General features: G+C 46.4%; 1 protein-coding gene across 1 annotated transcript in view; it reads right to left on the bottom strand.

Moving 5' to 3' along the window:
- Positions 1-206: 206 nt before the first annotated feature.
- AFF1 (ALF transcription elongation factor 1) overlaps positions 207-15419 on the bottom strand; it is a 67249-nt gene continuing 52036 nt past the window's right edge. Inside the window, exons 11-21 of the mRNA XM_058025018.1 lie at positions 14508-15383; positions 12789-12886; positions 10734-10974; positions 9844-9935; positions 9192-9255; positions 8255-8391; positions 7949-8020; positions 7232-7325; positions 7086-7129; positions 6066-6310; positions 207-3459 (exon numbers count right to left, since the gene is read on the bottom strand). Of these exons, the coding sequence (XP_057881001.1) occupies positions 3338-3459; positions 6066-6310; positions 7086-7129; positions 7232-7325; positions 7949-8020; positions 8255-8391; positions 9192-9255; positions 9844-9935; positions 10734-10974; positions 12789-12886; positions 14508-15383 (2085 nt within the window). The 3' untranslated portion in view covers positions 207-3337. The remainder of the gene's footprint in view (positions 3460-6065; positions 6311-7085; positions 7130-7231; positions 7326-7948; positions 8021-8254; positions 8392-9191; positions 9256-9843; positions 9936-10733; positions 10975-12788; positions 12887-14507; positions 15384-15419) is intronic.

The raw sequence follows: 15419 nt of genomic DNA, 5'->3' as shown, positions 1-15419 counted from the left end.
GGGCTCAGAGCCAGGCCCTGCTGGCTGCAGCAGCTGGCCCAGCACAGCCTTCCCTGCATTGGATTTGGGAGGGCAGGAGGAACATGTCCCACAAGTCATAATGCTCCTGCCACTCTGAGCATCTACATTTGCACCACTTTTGGTCATTCAGGAAAGGGCAAGGGGTGACAAAGGGGGCAGCAAAGGGAACAAGAGACTTCTTGTACAGAAATTCATACCTAAACCTCATTCAGAGAGGAAACACTGAGTCCATTCAGAGAAAAGCTACATTAGAATTTCTCTGCAAGAAGCTGAGAACACAAGGACTCTTGAAACACCTCATAACAAACATTCATTTATTGTTTATTTCCCCCATATGAATCAACCATCTCAGAAATTCCATCACACACAGGGCAGAAAAAGGTTATATACAAGAGGGACATACATCCCCAAAATAAGATGCACAAATTTATGGTGGAAACCAAGAGGGAGGGGAGAGGACAAAACCAAAACCAAGGACATTGCAGTCAGACTTTGACTTTCAGTTACACAAGAGATCTCTATCTCCATGTAAGTGGGGTTTTCAACTATTAAATAAATGGCATCTTAAAAATAGAATATTTGACAATTTCAACACATGTATTATTATTTCTTTTAAATAAATATTGCGTGGAAATGATGCTGCTTTGCCACCATAGCTGCCTCCGTTCTTTCTGGGATTAAACAATCACCCCTGGTTTTCCTTGGATTAATGGTTTGCTTCTGAATGGCAAATGCTATTTCCTCCACTGCTAGGTTTTGATTTGTGTTTTTATTTAATTTTTGTTTGTTTTTTTTAAAGGCCTGAATAGGCCCAGGTGAAAATTATGAGCTTCCTTCCAAACCCTCTGCAGGCCTCTGACCTGGCTCAAGGTTGAAATATGATGGCTTTTCTTAAAATTTCCTATTATGTGAACAGTCTTTCCCTGTGTCCTGAAACAAAACCTAGCTTCCTGCTGTGGAGTGATGCTCCCACAGATTGCTTTTGAACTGAAGGCCCCCACATGCCTGTGACACAAACTGCCTGTGATGCTCTTCCCCTCAAAGCCCAGGGGGTTGGTGCTGGAATGGGGGCAGCCCTCACACAGCCACTCCTGCACAGCAGCAAGCAGCTCTGCTGGCAGCAGGGAGGGACGTGGATGCACACAGAAGGAAAGTACCAGGACACCCCTGCCCCTGCTGCCCCTTGTGCTTTCCCCTCACACTCTGCTACGGTTCCTGCAGGCCTCCACAGTGGTTTCCAAGTTCAATAAAGCTTTCATCTTTCCTCCTCCTCCTCAGCTGGTGATCCTAGAAATAGCTTTGTCTGAAGACAAAGTCCAAAGATGGCATCGATCCACCAGCCTGGGATCAAGTTCCAAAGTGCACATCAGCCTCCAGGCTGGCTGCCCATCCCCACACTTCCTGAGAACACAACAGTTAATGCTGAGCCCTTCTCCCACCCTGCTCACTCTGAGCAGTTGCTGCTCCAGGGGGGAGGAGTGCAAGCAAAGCTTGATAGGTAAAATGGGGAGGGGGGACATGGATCTTCCTCCCACTTGTTAGGACAGCTCATCCCTGAAATGCTCTGAGGGTTTTAACAAAGTGAACATGAAAGGCCAATCCCTTCAAGGTGCAGAAAGGCACAGCCATGATCCCAGTGGTCCTGCCCTGCCAGGGAAGGTGACAGGAGAGCTCCCCTGGGCTCGGGACCAGCACACTCCCATCACCTCTCCCAGAAAAAAGAGCCCAGGCTTCCCCATGGCCGGGACCACTCCTACAGAACTCACTTTTGGAAATGCAAACCTTTTGCTGATATTTATTCACTGTCCATTTTCATGAGTCTCACACCCATGAGCAGGTATTTTACGAATGGGGTACTTCTGCACATCTGCAGAGCTGTTCCTCCCTAACTGTGAAATTATGTGGAAAAGGGAGCTGATTCTTTCTCACAAACACAATTATTTTGGGATACCATCCTTCTCTTCTCCAGTGCCAGGGGTCTGTGAGAGAGGGCGAGGGATGTGAGAGGGGACCAGCGGGCTAAGGCACACTATTGTGTATGAGGACGGCAGGATGCTGCTGTCACACCACAGGGAATCTTTGGGGAGAGAAGGGTGCCATCTCACTGAATACACAAATGCCATGGCTGCTGCCCTCACTGATACTGTGACAAGGAAAATAATGCTTGGAAACAGCTCATTATTCCCTTTCTTGTCCCCTTGACAGGTTTCTAAGTCACTGGGCCCATCCTATGGCATGGCTGATAGAACACAGGAGTTGCCTCCCACACAAAGACGACCCTACTTTGGAACAAATCCTTCTCTTAGATATTCACCAAGACACTCAATGGTTTCAGGCAAATATCCAAATGCAAAATTTATCTTATGTTCCACACTCAGCCACTTAATCCCTCCTTAACCAGAAGCAATTCCTTCCCATGGAAGCTCTTAGAACAATGTCCAAGCAATCACAGTGAACCAGTGTAGCTTTCCACCCCCACCCACTGAAATGACAAAAAATCAGCCCCACAAAGAATCCTCATGGTGACATCTCGCAGCAAAGAGGCAGAGCTATTCCAAACACACCACATCCTTTTGCCACCCCAGCTGTGTTTGGCTTGCAAGGCTCGAGCTGAGCCCTCAGTAACACAGCTGGAGTGCCCAGGGCATGGATGACAGCACAGCAAGGAGGACCAAAGCAGTGATGACTTGAAAAGAAAACTTGCAGCACTGAAGGCAGTGGCTTCCTCAGTTTTGTCAGTTGGCTGACAAAAGCAGGAGGGTGAGGCTGGAAAGCAGGCAGAGCAGATCCTGTTGCTGCTTTTCCTGTAACACAACGCTGTTGGGTGCTTGATGAGGCTGCTACTCGCTCTCTGAGGAACAGAGACACCAAAGATTGCAGCTGTGCTTGCAAAAGCAACTCCTCTGGCATGTTGTCTGGGCACACAACTGCTGCAGACTGTGGGATGTTGCATAACCACCTCTGGAGGCAGATTTCCTTCTTGTCAGCATCATGTGCAATTATTGTCCTGCTGGTTATTTGTAAAAGAAATGTTTATAGACCATCAATACATCGGGCCATTCAGACAATTCATTGCACTTCGTAGTTTTAAAGGAAGGTGCCATCCTCTGTCTCTTCTTTTTCAAGGTAGCAAAGTGCTACCCTAGAAAAACACAGTTCAAGGGTTTTCCAGTGTAGCCAGATAACTTCCAACTTTATTTAAAATATTTTCCCTTGCAGGTGCTTTGTATTGAACAATTAAAACAAAAATTAAACTGTTTCTGAGGCTTCAAAAGTGCAAAAAAACTTCAAGGTATTTAACCACCTGGAGAACCAGTTAAGGCATATTTGCTTCCAGTCTCAGCCACTGTAATCCCTGCCTGATGTAGTGTACCAGGTCTGTCAGGCTGCTGGTCAGTGCCAGGGCACTCGTTGCTCTGCTGAGTTCAGCAAAAAACTCTGGCAAGAAAGGGAGAGAAAAGAAAACATTTGGTTGGTTTCATACACCAGGCACACCTGACAGGTGAGGAGTGACAGCAGCAGCACAGCCACTGGCCAGTCCTGTTAAACAATGCAGTGCAGAGAGCCCAGCAGTGTCACAGGGCTGACAGGGTGCCCAGCACAGCAGGCAGTGCAGGCAGCAGGAAAACATTTACACACACACTGAGACACCTCCTCATGTCCTCACTTTAAAGGACACAGAGACTCTGTGGTAGGGCAGCAAAAGTTTGGGTGTTTGCACCACAGTCCCTGCTTCAAATTTCTCCCAAATTCTAAACAGGACAAATCTGAGTGTCTTCCTGAGCAGCACCCAGAAGCACACACAGCTGTGCTCCCTTTCCTTCATCCATCCTCAAACCTTGGAGATATCAGGATTTCTCTATTTGTGCAGCTTGCCAGGCTATATACTGCTCTGGTTTGGATTGCTTGTAGCCGAGCATGTCAGGCAGCTCTCACATTCCTGCCATCCCATGCCAGCTCCAGGCATCCCACTCCTCCTCCTGCACAGGAGGTGGCTCTGGCAGCACAGCTGACCCTGCTGGGAGGGCTGGCAGGCTGCAAGCCCTGCTCTGGGCTGGCAATCATTGTGCAGGTGACCATGAGCTGTGGGACATTCCCACCCCTGTTCCTTTTGCAGTCTCCTTTCCAAGACATTCCTGCATGACCTGCCTCCCACTAACACAGACCAAATCCCTCACTCTTCAGCTCAACCACGTTGCTAAACAGCTTTTCAGAAACTGGCCATTCTCAGCTCTCTTTCTGACATCCAAAGATGGAAGCTAGAGGTGGAAAAATTCTACTTGGCTGTGCAATGAGCTCTTCAGAAGCAGAGTGCACAACACTTCCTTTCTAATACTTGCCAATGCAGAAGCAGGGAACGCATTCCCTCAGATTTTCCTGCTTTTGTTTACAGAATCCATGCCCTCCATGGGGAATAGAAGGAATTCAAAGCCCCTGTCTGAGCAAACAGAAGATAACCTGATCTGTCAGCACAGCACCATGTGAAAGGAGAGGGACTTCACATCCATGCCTGCAGCCTCATCTTGTCCTTGCAGGGATCCACAGTACAGCTCTGAATTACAGTGAGGAGCTGGCACCTGGCAGGGCACCCTCCAGAGGGCACTTCCGCTCTGCACCAGTGACTTGGACAGCAGTTACAGCTCACTGCTTCCCAATAGCTCAGGACTTCCCTGCTTATAAGATCTGGATAGCTAAAGGCTGCTGCTCTTTCTTCCTCTTCTTATGTCCTATGAATTGCATAAAAGAATCAAGGATGTGGCCTTTTTTGCTCATTCTGTGTTTTCACTCTCTGTACCTCTTTGTATATTACACTGATTATCAGAAAGTTCCAGGTCTGAAATGCTCCCAGCTGTCCTGAACAGTGACACCACCACCAAGCCTACATGAGTATTTACAGGTCTCTGCACAGATCCTCTCCCTACAGAGTATTTAGTCCCCAGTCGTCATCGCCCTACGCCAGGACCAGCCAACAGAGCACGTTTTGAATTAAGTCTTGACTGATGCAAGGCTGTGCTCAGGCTGCTCTCCCACACATTTTCCTCCATGACTCACTCCTCTGGCTTATTAGCACCATCCACTGCTCCTATGTGTCAGTCTTTTATCAGCCTTTTGAGGACAGAACCAAAAATGCCACACATGAATTGCTGCTGCAGGCACAGATTTGCTCAGAGGACAGCCAACAAACAGTTTTTATTCAAAGGTGACTTGGAAAGCCTTTTGATTTTCAGCAACTGCCTCATTAGTGTGAGGAGTTTTACAGCCTTCCAACAATCCAGCCAGGCACATTGTGCTTATTTTCTTTTGCAGGTTTGCCAACAGGTCATGGCAATGCATCTCTTCACCCACACTGGCTCACAAAACTTTGTGTTGTGTGGAAAATGACACTGCTGAGGCCACGTGGGATGACAAGGTCACAGGCTGGACTGCACTCACCCTGTGGCTTTTGTGTATTCACCACTGCTTGAACCAAATGACAATACAACATTTTTAACAACAAAACTGCAAAATAAAAAAGTTGCAGCAATTCTAGGAATTGCTGCTGGCAAATACTGGGCACCTGCCCAGCAGGGAGTCAAATTCAAGTGCTGCTCAGCTTCTCTGTTAGGCAGAAAAGCCAGCTTCACCATTTTCAAGACAAAATGACCTGGAAATTTAACAAAAACTAAAACACAAGGCTACAGGCCAAAATGATACTTTTAAACCCACTCAGAAAAGCTCAGTGCCCCAAAGAGAAAGACAGAAAATACCCAAACCCTTTACAGTTCTTGCGTTACCACCAAGCAAGTTGGCTGGTTTCCTGCACTCGACACCCTCATGCCTGAGCTCTTGGACATTTGAGGATGCCAAAAAAACCTTTTAATGGGAACACTCATCAATATATCACCATCAAGTATCTCTGCCAATATACTCTGGCAGAGATATTCAACATATTTCATGCTTTGAACTTTAAGAATGGTGCTTGCTGCACTGAGTGTCAGGATTGAGGCAAATACACACATAACCATGACACATGAGACAGAAAAGACAGAAGGGCAAAAACTTACCTTTATTCTTCCTGGCCAGTGCATCAGCCTTTTCCCAAATTTCATATGCATGGAGGATATAGGAGGTGATGTTGACATAGGAAGAGGTGACACTGGAGATATGACAGGAGACAGTGACAGTAGAGCCAGCGCTGTTGCCAATGCTGCTGTGGCCAACGCCGTTGCTATCATTTGATCCTGGCTGAGAACTCACAGATCCAGCAGGAGAGGGTATTGGAGAAAGAGGAGAAGGCAAGCCTGTGCTTCTGCAGCAGAAAAGAAACACCATCATAAACATTCAGCTTCAGAGCTAAACATCTTTCCACAAGGCTGCCTCATGCCAGGAGCTATCCAGTGTCACCCAAGCCTGCAGCACGGAGTGAACTGCTGAGAAGTGAGATGTGTCCAGCTACAGCACAAGCAATTGTACTTTGTGCAAGGCCAAGTTTTTGGAAGTGATTTAGAAGGACTCTGCTCAACAAGAGAAAATGTGGGACTAGACACTGAAAAGCGCCACCCATCCATCTTCCAAAATCTACACCTGCTTGTGAAAGTCCTCACCAGATTACCCAAATGTTTTCCCTAATGCCTTCCAAATCAGGCACACTGAAGCTCCCCTCCTGAGGAGGCTGGAGCTTTTGGCAGCTCCTTAGAGCAGCCAGGTCAGCCTACACACATTTATTTATAGACCCAGGGCAGATAAATGTGGTCAGCCGGCCGCCTTCCAGACACAGCCTGGCTCAGCACACCCCCACCACTTCAACCAACCTAATTTTAGCCTCTGGTATGACAGGGCTTCCACCACTGCTCTCAAGAGAACACTCACTTCTCAATGAACTATCCTGTGCAAGGTGGGCAAAAAAATGTAACTGGAATCAGCACCACTGTCAAAGTCCAAACAACCTTCTCTCCACCACAGATTTTGAAAGACAAAAAAATCTTTCATTTCCTCTCTGCCATATGAAATGACCACAGAACACAGAAAAGTCCCTACTCATTGTCATTGAAACAGACACATGACAACAAATTTTTAAATCTTACCTTGCAACACCTGGAGAAGGTGCTTGTATTACTCTGAAATTACTCTGCAGCAAGGAATAAAAGTCTAGTTAGTTTTGGATTGTTCAGCTGACATCAGTAACCACCACAGCCATCCAGCTGGCAGCTTAGTGATACCTGTGCCCTACCTTGAAGTGGTCATTCAGGAGTCTGGAATACCTCATTGCAGTGTCCTTTTTGTAACCAAACATTGCCATGTGCAGAATGGACTGGCAGCGCATGCTGTGGACAGAAACACACCCGAGTGTCAGTGCTTGTGCCCAGCCCTCATCAGCCTTGAGGGATGCAGGCAGGCACACCTCAGCTCTACTGCAAGGTCAGGAAGGCTCAAAACTTCTCCTCCTTCTGATCATGATAAAAAAAGACTTTATGAAAAAAAAATCTCAAGGGAAAGAACGAAACAAGGAAGGGCCTTCTCTGGTCTTTCATACAAACAGGTGCCCAGGCTCTCAAAGGTGCCAAAGGCTGAGTAAGTCCCTTTCCAGAAGTGCCTCATCCATGTTCAGCTACAGTTTCACTTACACAGCTCAAACATGGACAGCCAAATCACATTCTTTCACCTTAGGTGAAAGCCCTTATGTGCTCTCAAGTTACCAGGAGATCAAATTTTAAAGTCTGTGCCTTCTACATGTGGTCCCTTGTGATCTCCCAGCTTACTTTAGAGATGCTTAAATTCATTCTGGTTTTTATACTGCTTTTTTTTCCTGTTCCTTTATATTGTTGGTTTTTTTTTTCCTTGCATAACTCCAACTCCCATTTAACTCATTCCTTCCCCCCCTGGAAGCAAGGGACCTTTCCCTCAGTTCCAAAGCAGTGCACAAAGGAGCAGAAGCACAGTTACTCACCGTAACACAGCAAAGATTTTTCCGTGTGAAGAGACTGAGGAGTCTGCAAATGGTTTCAAAGTCATGATGAATCTAGGGAAACAGAATAAACAGGACCTTGTCGGCCACCAGAGCACTCTGAAGCTCCACAGTTCATGAAAAAACTCTGCATGCCATTTTCTTTAAAGCAGTTGGAAAGAGAGGAAGCCTGCCCCAAGTCCTTAGTCCTGGCACAAGGAGCTTTGTAAGATCTTGAGCAGAGGGCTGTGTGTCAAAATGCCCTCCCCTCCAAACATGCCCAGCTGCCACCCTCTGAAAGCCACTTACTTGATGAGAACTATGGTGTCACTGAGTATGCTGTAAGCTGATTTTGGTTCCAGCACATCTGATTCCAAGGCAATCCCATATTCAATGAATAAAAGGGCAGCCTCCAAGTAGTGAAAGGCCTTTCCAGTCTTGTCAGTCTGTTGGGAAGAAAATTCTCACTTTTTTACTACGACCAAACACACTTCTCTCAAGTATACTTGAACTCTCTTTTCTTCCTAGTTAGGCAGGATTTGAAGAAAGAAAAAGATTTCAGTCTGACCTCTGGGTGAAAATTAAAGGGTTCTCAGCAGAACCCTTAATGTGATCCCAGTCTTCAGCTTTGTGGGCTCCATTTGCTCAATGGTTTCCTTGAGTAATTTATTATCTTCACTTTTTCTTAGATACTGTTGTCTGGTCTTGGAGGCTTGCCTCACAGCGGGGTTTCCCACTGCAGCATTCCCTCACTTCATTTTCACAGGTAAACAGAAAGTAGCAAAGGGACATTATCTGACTGAGACAATTATCTGCCATAATTAGCAAAGCAATATGTTCACTTGTGCACACTGTTAAACTGCACAGAGCAGAAAAAATCAGATCTGCCAAGGCCACTTCCAAGTCTCAGTCACCAGCAAATCAATAACTGCCTGACTTTTCTGACTTTTTGAACTGTCTTAAAACTAACTGTTCCATCTGTTTTCCAAGGATGCCTTTAGAGCTCTTAGCAAAGCCCTTGACAATGCCAGATCTGAATCCCATTTTCTAGATGTGTTTGCATCCCAGAGAAACATCTGACTATCTGGCAAATAAAGACAGCCTCCCAAGACATGACTGAACCCACTGCATGTGTGGAGTATGGAGTGAACCTCATGGTAGCCAGTGACCCTCATTCCCACCCACACAGGTACCAGGGCTCCGAGCAGGAGCTGGTCAGCATTCCCAGCACAAGGTCAAGACTTACCATTGCATCAGCTTTGTGCTTCAGCCTCTGGGCCTGTTCAATGTAGTATTCCTTTGAATGTTGCCTAAATTGGGGACAGAGAGGAAAACCAGATGAAAAAGGGTAGGATAATTATCAGTTTTACTTTCCTATCTAGATGATGCTATGGGGTGATTGATTTCTTAAAAAATATATGTTGGAATAATATTGAAAATTTACATTTAGAAATAAAAAAATACCAGAGGTAGGGTTTCCATGGGAACAAGTTAAATTCCTCATTTTTGGGGAAAGACAGTAGTTATATCATCTATCATTGCTCAACTACAGACCCATAAATAAATTTTAATTGAAACAAAGTAAATTTGGCAGCAACCACACACTTATCTGAGACCAAAACTTGTATTCAAGTTACTTGCTTACATGAGAGAAAGTCCTTAATTTCCAGAGCAGCTTCCCTCAAATCAAAACTGTTGTAAAACTTTGCTTTCTTGTAAACCTTTACTTTGTCATGGGTGGCATGAGAAGGTAGTACAGGGCAGATCTCACACACCTCTCGCCTCTCTTTCCTCCCAAAGAAGTGCTCAGGAAAAAGCAGAACCCAGAGTGGCCTCATGGCCAGCCTTGTCTCATGCCTTCAGGAAGTAAATAGGAGGGGTGTCAAACAAAAACTTACTTTTCAAACTTGAGCAGAGGTCTCCTTGGCTTAGAGGTACCATTTGGCACAGAAGGCACTGGGAAAGGCTTTGTGACATCACCTGCAGATCCCTGGAAAAGGACAGAGATAAAGCTGGTTAGAGAAACATGCCTAAACCAATTCCAAAGCCCAGCTTTCCCAAATTTCAAGTGAAAACGTTTATCTGTCCCAAGCATAGTCTGTTCTCCAGGCTCTCTTCCCCTTGCTTCTCACCTGACTGCCTGTCATGCCTAACACCATTCAAAGTTCTCCCAAGCTCAGAGAAATTCAGCAGCAGGTTTCCTTGCACAATGACTAAGAGAGCAGTGAGGCTGCAAGCAGCACAGTTTTCATGTCCTCTAGCCAAGGCAGAATGATAAGGTCTATTCACACTTATTTCCACCTTAACCACACAACAATTTCTGGTTCCCCATTACTAACTACAGGGAAAAGGAAAAAGCAAACAGTTAGAGCTAGCTAATGCAGTGTCCACAGTCTGGCTTAGCACAAAAGTGACATCCCAGACCTCACACCCGAGCCTCCAGTAAACTGCCACATAACCAAATTTTGTAACCCAGAAATGCAAATAATTAGCTGCAAGGATCATGAACCATTTTGTAAACAAGCTATAAAAGCTTACACCTGGGTTGTAGTCAATGCCATAGGTTGCTTGTTTTCTTATTTTTAAGCAATCCCCTCTTTCTTTTTGTAAGCACACTTATTTTTACATCAATACATGAGTATTGTATTAGCAGTTGCCTGCAGTCTGAAATGGTAATTAGCATAAACATGACTCCCATGCCTTTGGAGCTTACAGAGTATGTTTCTGAAGAGAATCACATAGCACCTATGTTGGAGGAAACATCCCACCAGTTATCCTGGATACCTACTTTGATGCCCTTGGACAGTTCCATATGATTTCCCTCCACTTTCCTGCGCTTGGCAAACGAAGGATCCTTGTGGTTGCTCTTGTTCTTGGCAGGGTTATCCATGGCAGGTAGCTCATCAGTCTCATTTCTGGGTCTCTTTTGGGTCATCTTGGCTGACTTTGTGGCAGGTTGTGCAGCAGACATGGATGGCAGTGGCAAGAGCACATCTTTCTTCTGGATTTCACAAGAAGCTTTTGATGCTCTGGAAATGGGAAGCAAATTCATTAATATGGTGTACATACATTGTAGGGATTTTTTACAAACTTAGTTACATCACGTGCCAATTCTGTTAAACTGCTCTGGAAGTGGGAGATGACTTGTTAATACATAGAATTCAACAAAAGTGAAACAAAACTTTAGGGTCTTCATTGTGCTTTAGACAGCAAATGTTCACCCACCATCAACATACAAGCAAGCTGCTTTTCAAGTAGGAGTAAGTCTCAGAACTTGTCCTTGGAGCAAACACTTGTAACCAGAACATCAGGACATTGCAAAAAAAGCATGCCTCCAACACAGCTCCTTTTCACTCAGTGAGGGAGGTGATTACAGCGACTAAAGCCCCTGGGACAAATCACCCAACAAGGCAAATGAACTGCAGCACTGCCTGCCTCTCCCCCTTTTGGCAGATGGTATTTTCTATGGTCAGAGATACTCACCCTGACACTTGATCCTCTATGTGCTTTGATAGCATTAAGCTAAGTTCCTCCTTTAAGACTTGCTAGATCAACTAGACAACACTCACAAAGTTGAGAGAGACTTAAAATGCTATGCTTTTAAATGGCAGAGATTATCACATTTAGTAACATTAGATTTCTGATCATCTGAAGTTAGGATGAGCAGCCCTAAGTAGCACCAAATAGTTCTAAACTTTGTTTCACCACTGCTCATTTACATATTTTTATTCAGTTTCTCAAAGTTTCCAAGGAAACACTGAGCAGGGAACCCCAGCTTGTGGACTGAAACATCAGAAGAGGAGGAAATGAAGTTTAACCAGCAAGGAGACTGAGGTGTGATGGTGCACATCCTGCCTCATTCTGCTGTGTGTGGGACAATCCTCTCCCCTCTTCCACCACACACTTTTCCCATGGTTTGGTCCCCACTCACATCACACACTTGCTCCCAAGCTTCTCCACAGAGCACAGAACCATCACCTGACCCACCCAAGTGCACACTCTTCCCAAAAATGCATCCTATTGTTCCCAGTCCAAAAACCAGAACATGACTAAAACAGGTGCTCATTTTCACTGAGAAAAAGAGAGGAATAAGCCCCAGAATTAAAGCTCTTGCATGACTACCACAGTTCAAATATCCTTTCACCCAACTAAATGGCAGTCCCAATTCCTCAGTGCTTCCAGAGTGAGTCAGTGTTTTCTCTTCAGAAAAACAGTTTACTCCAATTGTCAGGACACAAGCCTCAATACTGCATACCAATCCAAGCCAACACCTCAAATTCAAGCCACAAGCAAGCAGGAATTGAATGCAGTAGCCCATGACTGAGGCATGAGTCTCTCCTCTTGGGAACACTGCCCAGTTGGAAACATGCTCTTGGAAGCAGTCACTGGAGCAAAGGGCTAGCCAGAATCCTGGCAGTGCTCTGCTATGCAAATTACAGGGGAAGCTCCAGCAGAGCTACCAGAAGCACTGCAAATGCTGCACTGGGAAAAAAGAGGAAATCCTGGTCACAAAGGCCACCTGAAATTGCAGACAGTCAGGACTCAAAAGGCACATTGGTTTTGTGTCCATTGGGTCACTTAGGAAAACAAGGCAAAGACAAAGAGGATGACTTCAGTGGAGAAGGGAAATGCTCACTGCCCTTCCCCACCCACACCTACAGAGCTGCTTTCTGGACTGGTTGCTCCCAGGATGTAAAGGCAATTCTGCTGTAGATGAGGTTTCAGAAAGAAAATTATGTTAGAAGCAAACTCATGAGTATAAGGATACAGTTCCTTGATCTTAGCTCTTTAGGAAAGACTTGGATTTATACATCCTTCTACCATTCCACCACTGTATACTCACTTCAATTTACTGGAGTCTTTGTTAGCTGAAGACTGCAATAATTTGGGGTTTTTTTCAGATTTCATTTTCTTCCTATCAGTCTCCTCCTTCTCTCCCCTCTAATAGGAAGGGAAAAAAAAGGAAACATAAAATCACTTAGGTTTTCAAAGTTCACATAAAATATAGACCAACACAGCTAAGTTTGATTGAGTCTGGTTAAAAAAAGAAGAAAACATACCTTACTGGAACCAACAAATTGCAGACCCACAGCACAGAAGATACAGATTGCAAGTTCATTGACAAGTAACCTAAAATGACATTTTATCTAATTTTGCTTGGATAGATTAATTGCTTTGCAGTGGCAGGGATGAAACTGCTAAACCTGTTGCTACTAACAATAATCAAAAGCAAAGCACTTTCATGTGTGATACTCCACACTGGTACTCCAGATGTACAGAGGGTTTGGTTTTTATCACCAAGATGCTGACATAGGTGAAATTTTAAAGCAGCAGTAACCTAGGGACCCCAGAGCTGATGCAGCACTGCAGGTGGGGTGGCACCAGAGAGGAGTAGAGGGGACAATCCCCTTCCCCAGCCTCCTGACCACACATGTTTGGCTGCAGCCCAGGACACGTTTGGCTTTCGGGGCTGCAAGCACACACACTGCTGGGTCGTGTCCAGCCTCCCATCCAGCGGAACCTCCCACTCCTCCTTCGCCAGCAAGCTCCCAGTGAGTTCTTCTCCCAGCCTGCCCTCATGCCTGGGACACAGCCAGCTTTGTGCCACTCACAGGGGTGTGCTGTGACACAGAGTCTGTCTCTGGCAGGGTGCTCAGGACAAGGCTCCAGCACTGGGATCACATCCCTGCACTGTGTTCCAGGTTACCTGACCCAGCTGGCTGCTGTGAGACCTGAGCCCCCGAGGGCACTGATGCACTGACAGAGCTGACAGTGAGGCCCTCAGCGGGGTTCCCTGCAGTCAGGCACTGAGATTGCAAGAGAAGACATGTCTAACATCCAATAGCTCCTCTCCTCTGTCTCTTAGACAGACTGACTGCCTGTTTCCCTTTGTCCCATCGCTCTGCAAGAGCAGGAATTTCTGAGGTCTCTCAAGTTTCTTCACAATTTTCCTGCTCTTCTCAATTCTCCCTCACAACTACAGGAAATTCATAAAATTGCAAAACTAAATGAAACCCAAACCAAGGTTATTCACCCACCCATGCTGAGCCACCTGCTCTGTGAGGACCAAAAAGGGACTCGGGGACTGAAATACCCAGAGGGAATACCCATTGCCCACAAGTCTGCAGCCAACTCTTTGTGCAGCTGACCCAGCTGGCGGGAGGTACATTTATAGTCTCCTCTGGGAGTCAGCTTTTCAAAAAACACTTGTGAGCAATGATCACCTCAGTTAAATAAAGCGCTCTCTTGTAATTCAAGGGAAAGCCACTGTTACAACTGGTTTTATTCTCTGAGAAAACCAAGATTTCAAGAAAACAGAGCAAAAATATATTCTAAAATACTAAAACAAGTTAGACAGCTTACAGGGCTTTTCATTTGCTCAGGAGGGGATTTGTGACCAACAAGAAACATCTGCAGACAGTTTTGATTCACATTCCCCTTGATAATAGCTTTACAGAAGGATAATGGCTCTACTCCCAACCCATGAAGAGGGAAGTCCACATAGGCTTTTCAAACATCACATCAGTCCTTGTACCAACCCAGCTCCCACTCCATCTCTCACCTTCTTCTTTGCAAGGGACTCCTCAGGAGTGTCCGTGGCTTTCCTCTTCAAGTCCTGCTTCCTCACATCAGGAAGGTCCTTGGTCTCTGCTTTCCTCTGGTGCCCATTTTTCCTGGGGGGCTGAGGGACTTTTTCCAGGTAGCAGAGATCTATTTTCACCACGAGGTGCTCACGGCTTGGGGGATCCCTCACTGGTGAGAGCAACTTCTCCCCGAGAGACAAGGGCAACTTCTCCCTGTGCAAATCCTGAGGCCTGTGCCTGCTGGTCCTGAGGGGGGCTGTGCTCTGAGGAAGGGGACTGAGAGCATCCCGTGCCTGGGCATCTCCCATGAGCCTGGGCTCCAAGAAAGGTTTGGCTTTGGCCTGGTGGGAGCCCTTGTCCTTTTTTCTCTCAGAGGGCTCTTGAAGTCCCGGTTTTGGGTCTTTTCTGTCATTGGATTTTGTCTTCACTGTTTTTTTGACTTTTGGCTTGTCCCTGAAAGACTGGTCTGTGAGCTCCAAAGGGCCAGGCTCACTCTCCACCTTCAGGCCCCTCCTGGGCCCCTCGTGCCCCAGGGGCTTGCTGGGCCCTTTGATCCCCACGGTGTGCCTGGCCGAGGGCTCCTGGGCACGCACAGGAGCCTTCTGGCAGCTGCCTTTGGTCGGGAGAGGAGCCTCCTGAGGAGCCCTGGCTGCTGGGCTCTTGTGAGGAGGCTGCCTCAGCTCAGGGTGCTGCTGGCAGGAATTGCTGCTGCTGCTGCCCCGCTGCTGCCCCTTGCCCTCCTCAGGCCCATCCCCTCGGGCAGTGTCCCTGGGGCTCTCTGCTGGGACTGCTGCTGGGTTCACCTTGGTCAGCCAGTTGTCCAGCTGCCACTTATTAGAAGTTGGTGGCTCGGGCTGCAGACAAAAAGAGAAAGGGAGGATTCAAACCTG

Source organism: Melospiza georgiana, chromosome 5 (genome assembly GCF_028018845.1).
Source record: "Melospiza georgiana isolate bMelGeo1 chromosome 5, bMelGeo1.pri, whole genome shotgun sequence".
Taxonomy (NCBI): Eukaryota; Metazoa; Chordata; class Aves; order Passeriformes; family Passerellidae; genus Melospiza; species Melospiza georgiana.
The sequence above is the reverse complement of the archived record's forward strand: the minus strand, read 5'-3'. Positions and strand labels throughout refer to the sequence as shown.